The 9,924-nt window shown below is 44.9% G+C and overlaps 1 protein-coding gene across 1 annotated transcript in view; it reads right to left on the bottom strand.

The window, feature by feature from the left end:
• Window positions 1-363: 363 nt before the first annotated feature.
• Window positions 364-9,924, bottom strand: part of LOC135055857 (protein-glutamine gamma-glutamyltransferase 5-like) — a 174,397-nt gene continuing 164,836 nt past the window's right edge. Inside the window, exons 12-13 of the mRNA XM_063960404.1 lie at window positions 5,284-5,420; window positions 364-815 (exon numbers count right to left, since the gene is read on the bottom strand). Coding sequence (XP_063816474.1) covers window positions 659-815; window positions 5,284-5,420 — 294 coding nt within the window. The 3' untranslated portion in view covers window positions 364-658. The remainder of the gene's footprint in view (window positions 816-5,283; window positions 5,421-9,924) is intronic.

The following is a 9,924-nucleotide window of genomic DNA, read 5'->3' as shown; positions in this document are numbered from 1 at the left end:
CTAGAGGATGGTGTGGGCCCTCAAGCAGTGGGGCCTAGCAGGAGTTTCCCCTTTACCCATGTGGGCCAGTCTGACCCTGTCAGAGCATGTGGATTGGGATGGGTTAACGATAGCCAATGTCCAATAACTTTACATCTAGAGATGATAAGCTCTGGCCCCTTTCTCACATATCCTTTGATTTGCTTCCTATTAAATACAGTTTGAGCTTTTGGTGATTGTCCCTGATAACCTTTAACATGAAATATTAACACAGCATTTACATGGCGTAATTTCAGCTTTGCAGCAATTAACACTAAATGCAGGTACCAAAAGACATACATTATACATAACATGTCATTTGATAATTAAATAAACAAACAAACAAACAAACAAACAAACCGTGTTTACTAAAAACAGAAATAAGGAAAGTGTCCTTAGTGCACATCTGGTGCAAACAATTTTCACTTGACTGCTTGATTTTAGTAATTTATTCCTACAGTATATGACAAAACAAAAGAACTATTTAAAAGTGCATTTCACATTAATTTACATAAGAAACGAGTGCATAAATATCAAAGAGAAAATAAAAATATATAAAATTTGGCATTTTGCTTAAATTTAAATGTTAAATAAGTTGCTGATGTGTAGTTCCCAAGGTATCTCTGGATATAGGGAGTGCCTAATGTTCCATCCATGGTATGGTGATGGTTGCACTTCCTTTGATATATTTGATCTTGTTACAGGAAAAGTTCACTTCCAGCTGTAGTTCTCCTCTCTTAAATGGCACACAGAAGATCCGTACAAAGCCGACTCGACCAGGGAAAATCTGATCCATACTGAAAGCAGGGAAGATATTAGAAATGAAATGCCATAGCCAGCCTCTTGAGAAACGTTAATATTTTTGGTTCCAAAATGAAGGTTGAGAGTACAGTACACTGAGGTTGTTAGCGTTCCATTATAACAGAAAATAAAGGAAATGTAGTAGACTAAACAGTTGGTGCCTTAATTTGTTGAATGAACATTGTTCGTTTAAAAGCTGTGGAATCATGTAGAGCTGGATGAAATCTGCATCTACAGTAGGTCACAAGCATAGGGGCACTGAGATGGGGGGTGAGTACTAAAAAAACTAACAGGCTTCTTGGATGAGCCCAAGTCTGTTCCCCCCCCCCCTTCCCCACACACACACTCCCCCCAACTGTGTTCTGGGTTGCAGAGGGTCCAGCAGTGTCAGAGGCGGATTGGCCATAGGGTTTACAGGGAAGATTCCCGGTGGGCCGACGCACCCGTGGGGCCTGTTTTCTTTGAGGACATGTGGTCCTATTTATAGACATAATGAATAAAATGCAAAATAATTTGCGTATATGAAAATGACTTTGCCACTTAGCCTGTGATTGCAGATGATCCTAGTGTATGCCCTGTCTGCCTGCTTGGCTGACATATAAGATTGAGTGAATAGTGATTGGGATACGGTTGGTGTAATAAGCAAGAAAATATATCTTTCTAAAGAATTATATTGTTTCCTAAATTCTGAAGGTGTATCATATAATGTGCTCATAATATTTAATTGTATTTCTTTTTAACTTCCCCCTTGATGCTGGACATGCCCGCTATCTGGAAAGTCTTGGGAGGAGATTGCTGCTGCCATGGCCCATGGCTAGACCTTACACCTCTGGTGCTGCCCATGTGGGGCCACTAGTACAAATTTTTCCAGGGCCGCTTTTTGTTCCCAATCCGCCCCTGAGCAGTGTCCTCTGTCTATGCCTGCATGGTGTGCGGGAATGGGGACAGTGGTTGCATGCATACTCTCCAACTATGCCTCTGGCTGAGCGGTGAACAGTGCCCTCTGTGTAGCGCGCAGTGCAACAATTTAAACATACTTTTGATTAGGCCATGCTCCCTGCAGAACTCGGGGGCAGCCTCACTCTCTATGACTCTGGGCATAAAATCCCCCTCCTCCAAAAAAACCTGAAAGCATTTTGCTTAGCTTGCCGTCGTAAGTGGAGTTGTAAGTGCGGAATACCACTCAGTTACCATAGGGATGGTTGTGTAATACTTTCCAGTGTGCATGCACGGTAGAAAAAAAACATATTTGAAAAAACAAAATGCGATAACTATGTTGACATCCAACTCTACATAAGCCCCTCTATATCTATTTTAACTTAACAGTCCTAAAAATATATAGAATTAATGGTAATATGCACCTGCGCACTGTGCCGTTGTTAGCTAATCTGGCTAGCTGATGCTCATCAATAGGTAACCGACCTATAAATGGCCAATAATATAGTATCTGACGAGCTGCGCTCAGCCTTTTGTTGGAGGAATGTAATGCTCTTAAGGTAGTCATTTGCTGGCAAATGAGGGTAATTTAGATATGTTATAAATATGTGTCACTTATTGACAAACGAGGGTAGTCAGAGATGTTGAAATAAATACATTTTACTTATTCAAAAGTTCAAATGTTTATACACGTTGGCAACTTGGCAAAATAATGTATACATGCTAATTAATTAATGCAGATAAGTCATGTAAGTAACAAACGCCTTGAGAGTGAACATGTATGTAATTATAGGACTAGGATGAGTAAGTGAAGAAGGGAAAAGTAAGGAATGAAAAGAAAAGAAAAGAAAAGGGAAAAGGGCAAGAGGAAAGGTAGAGAATGGTTTGGAAAATCAGTAGCTCAAATGGGTGTGGGTTGATAGATAGACAGTGTCTAGCTAGACAGTCAATAGATAGACACCATATGTTAGACAGACAATAGGTCGGCAGGGTCAAAAGGTCGACATGAAAAAGGTAGACAGTACAAAAGGTCGACAAGGTCAAAAGGTGGACATGAAAATGGTAGACACAAAAAGATAGACACCATGTTTTTTGCATCCGACTCATACCTGGGTCCGTGTCCGAGTGGACGTTCACTCTGTGAACGATCCCCTAGATGGCGGTCCCAGAGCAGAGGATAGAAAGTCCGGAGCACAGAGGCACCCGGGGGAAGGCACGCAGGTCGGCGAGACACCGTGACTACAAGGTACAAAGTGAGTGAGCGGGACGCCACCACTCACTAACTTTTGCAGCATCAATTCATTCATTTATCCCGCAAAGCTTCACCACGTATCAGGATCAGGGCCGGTTCCGGGGCTTCTGGCGCCCCGGGCGGCATTAGGGGGTGTGGCTTCGTACAGGGGGCGTGGTCATTTACGCCCCCTGTACAGACTGAAATTATGTGCGGTACGCGATGACGTCATCGCGCACCGCACAGCAAAGGTCCTCTCCACGAAGGGAAACTAGACGCGTACGCGTCTAGTTTCCCTTCCCAGCGGCAGCGGGGGGGGGGGGGCAGCGGCCAGCGGCAGCAGGGGGGCAGCGGGGGGCACACAGCAGCAGCGGATCTTGCCCTGGTGCGGCGCCCTCCGGTTGGCGCCCTGCGCCTTCCGGAAGGCGGCGCCCCGGGCAAAAGTCCTGCTTGCCCGTGGCAAGATCCGCTACTGATCAGGATCACAGTTTATTCACCAGCAGAGACCAAGTGACTTTAACGATACATGTAGAGACTGTATCTATAATAAGCTAAAGAATCTCCAGGACTATTACACACCGACAGAGCGGTCAGTTACCCATTACACCATCTGAGCTACTGATTTTCCAAACCATTCTCTACTTTTCCTCTTGCCCTTTTCCCTTTTCTTTTCTTTTCATTCCTTACTTTCCCTTCTTCACTTACTTATCCCAGTCATATAATTACATACATGTTCACTCTCAAGGCGTTTGTTACTCACATGACTTATCTGCATTAATTAATTAGCATGTATACATTATTTTGCAAAGTTGCCAACGTGTATAAACATTTGAACTTTTAAATAAGTAAAATATATTTATTTTAACATCTCTGACTACCCTCGTTTGTCAATAAAAGACACATACTGTATTTATAACATCTCTACCCTCATTTGCAACAAAACAACTACCTTAAGAGCGTTACATTCCTCTAACAAAAGGCTGAGCGCAGCTCGTCAGATACTATATTACTAAAAAAAAATATATATATATATATATATATATATATATATAAAAAGCAGGTAGGTCCGGCTCTCCCATTAAAATTACAAAAGCACTGGGTGCCCTCACATGGAATGAATACATACAGCGGGTTGGTGCGGCACTCCTAGCGACTGTCACAAATAGGCAAAAGGGTCCTCGGTGTGGACAACGTTTCAAAGCAATTTAATATAGCTTTTTAATATAGCTTTTTCGTCAGGTCATGACCTGACGAAAAAGCTATATTAAATTGCTTTGAAACGTTGTCCACACCGAGGACCCTTTTGCCTATTTGTGACAGTCGCTAGGAGTGCCGCACCAACCCGCTGTATGTATATATATATATATATATATATATATATATAACATGTTAGGTCTCTTTATTCATTTGAATATGCAAATTATATACAGTTTGAATTGGATGTGATGTTCCTCAAACTGTTTTGCATCCACAAGACCTTATTCAGTCTATTCCTAAAATGCATGCCTAAGTGTAATGATCTATTTTGGCTCAAGTTCACAACATGGGACCCCTGGCCTATCAGCTTCACTATCCATGTGGCGAGCATACCATTTTTAATGTCCTGAACATGTTTAATGATGTTCTGAAGCAATTCCATGGGGTCCCATGTTCTGAACTTGAACCATCCATTTTGTTATTTTCTTTTTTTAAGTTTGAAATAGATGAGAGAATCCACTAAGCAAAATTGACAATGGGGGTCATTCCGAGTTGTTCGCTCGTTATTTTTTTCACGCAACGGAGCGATTAGTCGCTAATGCGCATGCGCAATGTCCGCAGCGCGACTGCGCCAAGTAAATTTGCTATGCAGTTAGGAATTTTACTCACGGCATTACGAGGTTTTTTCTTCGTTCTGGTGTTCGTAATGTGATTGACAGGAAGTGGGTGTTTCTGGGCGGAAACTGGCCGTTTATGGGTGTGTGCAAAAAAACGCTACCGTTTCTGGGAAAAACGCGGGAGTGGCTGGAGAAACGGAGGAGTGTCTGGGCGAACGCTGGGTGTGTTTGTGACGTCAAACCAGGAACGACAAGCACTGAACTGATCGCACTGGCAGAGTAAGTTTCGAGCTACTCAGAAACTGCACAGAGAAGTCTTTTCGCAATATTGCGAAACTTTCGTTCGCAATTTTGATAAGCTAAGATTCACTCCCAGTAGGCGGCGGCTTAGCGTGTGCAAAGCTGCTAAAAGCAGCTTGCGAGCGAACAACTCGGAATGACCACCAATGTATATAAAAATTCTATTGAGAAGACAACACTTACTGCACTGTGATGGGGCCTCCTGGGAAGAGCCCTGATCCTTCTGCAGTCATGACACAGCTGCTGAGAATCTCATTGAGAGGGTTGAAGAAGGACAGGATGACACTAAGAGGTTGGTTGAGTTTTGGCAATCCATAAATCTAAAAGTCATTAAAAAAAAAAGAATTAAATTGGCCATTGTGTTTTCTGTTTTGATCCCTGTATTCTCTGCAGATTTGCGGTCAGTACGAGCGTCTCTGTTTGCCACTGACAAGCCATGCTTGTGTCTACATACGTTGCATTGTCACATACAGACATTTTAGTAGCTGCAATTCTTAGATCGCATCCAGTTTACCTGAGAATGTAAACATATTATTTCTCCAGGAGCTATAGATATTATTGTGGCACAAGTGTCTTACTATTGTCAAGTTTCCTACTGAATTGATAGACTGCATTTTAAAGCTGTAGTACCACTTAATACCCAGAGCTCTGTTAGATGTTACACACTGCCATTGTGCCACGGGACTCTACTGGTCTGTAATAAAGAAAAAAGTGATGGGGTATATTTCTCAAGGAGTGATAACCCTTTATGTCATTTTCCCTGGTTTCTCCATCTGTACCTCATATATCACTCCATACCGCCATGGTCCGCTATGTGGTCAGCAAGAGAAGCTACATTTTTCCATTATAATTATTGGGACTAATTCCATAATAATGGTTTATAATACGTTTCTAAGTTTAACAACAAAACGAATAAGCTTACCTAGCCAATATTGTCACGTTATACTGAAAAAAAAACTATACACTGCAAGCATATGTTATTATAGTCACCTGTTTTGTAAGTACCCGTGTATGTCCCAAAAGTAGGTATATTTTTCAGCAAAATATCTTGCACAGCAAGCCCATCAACAATGCATACTAAGGAGTGTTCTGATAAACAGTTTTCATATGTCCTGTCAAACATTGTGCTCGTCCCTAAGGGATCCAATGGGCCAAATGTAATAGCCGTAGCAGGGTGATATGAAGCGGCAAACCTTAAGATAAACCTTAAGATAAATCCAGTTTATATACTGTACATAGACATAAAATAAGTCTATCATATCAAAAACACATTCAAATAATGAAATGCCATTGCTTCTACCTATGTCTTCTATTAACACGAGAACTGAGACAGTGGGGCGGATGTAATGAGGTCCGAGTTGGCTGGAGGTGCAGGGTCCCAGCTGAACTCTGACTTTTTTTTATAAGTGGCAATCACGTACAAGACAAAACCATGCCTTGTAAATGATTGCTGCTTTAAAAAAAAGTCTAAGCTCATCTGGGAACCCGCACCTCCAGCCAACTCGGACCTCCTTACATCGAGCCCCGTGTGTGATACCCTGAAGCTGTGCGGTATAACTTAAAGACCTGTTCTACACACATATCATATGCTGTTTTCAGAAAGTATTACTTTACAGGCAATTCTGATGACAGTAGTTTTGTAGACAAGCAGTGGCGTAAGTTCGTCCTAGACGCCCGGAGGCAATATAAATACAGGTGCCCCCCTATATAGAGGTAAAAAAATAAAATTATATATATATATATATACACACACACACCACACCAATATTGATCCTGCAGGCTATATATATATATATATATATATATATTTATATATATATCCTGCCATTCTTTGCAAGCATAATGGCGTATGCATGAAGAAATTTCCAAAGGACAGCTCTTGCGGTGAGAGCTATTCTTTGCCATGATACAGTAGAACTTCCCGGTGTATGATCCGGAGTCCTATCTGTGCATGCGTGGGCTGATGCGCCCCACTGGGGGGTGCTGGGAGGGGTCCAATGGGAAATGTGATAGAAGCCCATCTAAAGATGGTGTTGCCCACCGCATCCAAGCCCTGGGGTCTAGGCTTGGTGGATAAGTAGTAAGCCGCCAAACCTCTGAAAACTGCATTTTTGGAGGTTTGGCTGCATTTTTAACCTTGTGCTAATGATACATCCCAGCAGACCAGTGCCAGTTTAGGGTCCACATGGGCCTGGAGCTGAAAGTGAGTCTATTATGTGATCGATACTGCGGGAGGGGAGGCAATCATTTTGCTGGCTGTCGGGATTCCTAGCGGTCAGGATACCGACACCAGAATACCGTCTCACAGGTCTTATTCCCATTCGTGGGTGTCCACAACACCAATAGAGTGGGATGGGAACCACCGAGACCACTGCGTTGCGAGCGCAACAAGCAAGGGCCTTCATTGCGCACGCCCCCTGCCAGCATTCTGACGGACGGGATGCTGCTGTCAGGATGCTGACAGACGGCATCCCGTCTGTCGGTAAAACATATGTATTCCCTGCGGGAGGACAATTAATTATGGGAGGAAGATGGGGAGGGATGGTCGCGGGCGGGCAGAAGGACTTGGCAAATGGGGGGGGGGGGGCAGATGGAGTAACAGAGGTCTGGAGGACGGGATGAGGCAGAATGGGGGTCATTGTATATATGACAAAAATGCAGATTCATTAAACGGGCATTGAAACGTTGCACTACTTCAATTGGTGTCAGTGTGCAAATCATTGGAGTGCCGCACCACCTCTATTTTGCTAAACTACTTTGCTGTGAGGGCACCCAATGTATTAGTCTATTATGTGGCTGTGCCAGACCCCTACCTCTATCTATATATACAAACATACATACAGTATACTGGCAGTGCACTTACACAGGGAGAAAGGGAGCATAGATGGATACCTTGTGTAGTGAAAGAAGGCTCTTCTCTCCTCCCCAATTACCGGAGGCAGAGCGCAATTAGGAAGTGGAATCCAAGGCAAGCGTGGTACCAGCTCTTAAACACCGCCTCGCACGTGTGTCCATCCATCCCGTCCCCCCCTTCCCCACAGCAGCGGGGCAACGGTAGCAGCAGCTCCTCTACCTCCCACAGCAGGCGCGCACCAGCGTACTCTCCCGGGATTTGCGCTGTAGTGGCGGCTTACAGGAATGTGTCAGTTCAGTGACGTAACTAGAAATTTTTCTCCCCCAAGCCAAAAAATTATTCGCCCCCCCCCCCCCCTCCATAATTGGCAGTATAGAGTGTGTGGCTTAGTTGGGATGGGCGTGGCTTACCATAAAGGGGCGTGACATTGCAGGAAAAGACTGCGTTATACCCCAGTTTTCCAACCTGCACGCCCAGACGGGAAAGAAAAATAATCCTGATTCATGCCCCTTACATTATTTGTAATTTTTCCTCCTTATAGTAATGCCCAGTATACATTATGCCACATACTGCAGTGGCCCTTAGACATTATGCCACACACAATAATGCACATGACACAATATGCACACACCATAATGCCCCCGACACATTATGCCACACACCGTAATGCCTGTGACACATTATGACAGGAATCGCAATGCCCGTTATACATTATGCTACACACTGCAATGCCCCTGATACATTATACCACACACCGTAATGCCTGTGACACATTATGACAGGAATCACAATGCCCGTTATACATTATGCTACACACTGCAATGCCCTTGATACATTATAGCACATACAATGAGCTTGAGACATTATACCACATATCACAATGCCCGCGATATAGTATACCATACACCGTAATGCCCGACACATTATGACACACACCGCAATGTCCGTGATACATTATGCCACACACCGTAATGCCCATTATACATTAAGTTCTACAGTAAGGCTTCTAATTACTTTTAAATTACCTGCTCGTTGCCAGGGGTTTCATGCTCTTGGTTCCATGCACGGTGCCATGGGTTTTCATGCTCAGGGTGTCATGCTCGTTGCCAGGGGTTTCATGCACTGGGTGTCATGCTCGTTGCCAGCGGTTCCATGCACGGTGCCAGGGGTTTTCATGCTCAGGGTGTCATGCTCGTTACCAGGGGGTTCATGCACTGGGTGTCATGCTCGTTGCTAGGGGGTAGTGCTTGTTGCTAGGGCCGTGCTCCCAGTGCCACATATGCCCCCAGTGCCAGATATTCCCCCACAGTGTCAGTTATATGCCTCCAGTGCCAGGTACATGCCCCCAGTGCCAAATATACCCCCCCCCAGTGCCACATATGCCCCCTCAGTGCCTGCTCCCCCCAGTGCCAAATATTCCACCACAGTGCCACATATGCCCCCTCAGTGCCTACTCCCCCACAGTGCCAGCTATATGCCCCCAGCGCCAGATATTCCTCCACAGTGCCAGGCATATGCCCCCAGTGCCAGATATTCCCCCACAGGGCCAGGTATATGCCCCCAGTGCCAGATCTTCCCCCACAGTGCCAGGTGTATGCCCCCAGTGCCAGATATTCCCCCACAGGGCCAGGTATATGCGCCCAGTGCCAGGTATATGCCCCCAGTGCCAGATATTCCCCCACAGGGCCAGGTATATGCCCCCAGTGCCAGATATTCCCCCACAGGGCCAGGTATATGCCCCTAGTGCCAGATATTCCCCCACAGGGCCAGGTATATGCCCCCATTGCCAGATCTTCCCCCCACAGTGCCAGGTATATGCCCCCAGTGCCAGATATTCCCCCACAGGGCCAGGTATATGCGCCCAGTGCCAGGTATATGCCCCCAGTGCCAGATATTCCCCCACAGGGCCAGGTATATGCCCCCAGTGCCAGATCTTCCCCCACAGTGCCAGGTATATGCCCCCAGTGCCA

This window comes from Pseudophryne corroboree, chromosome 3 (assembly GCF_028390025.1).
Source record: "Pseudophryne corroboree isolate aPseCor3 chromosome 3, aPseCor3.hap2, whole genome shotgun sequence".
Taxonomy (NCBI): Eukaryota; Metazoa; Chordata; class Amphibia; order Anura; family Myobatrachidae; genus Pseudophryne; species Pseudophryne corroboree.
This window is presented reverse-complemented; position numbering and strand designations above follow the sequence as displayed.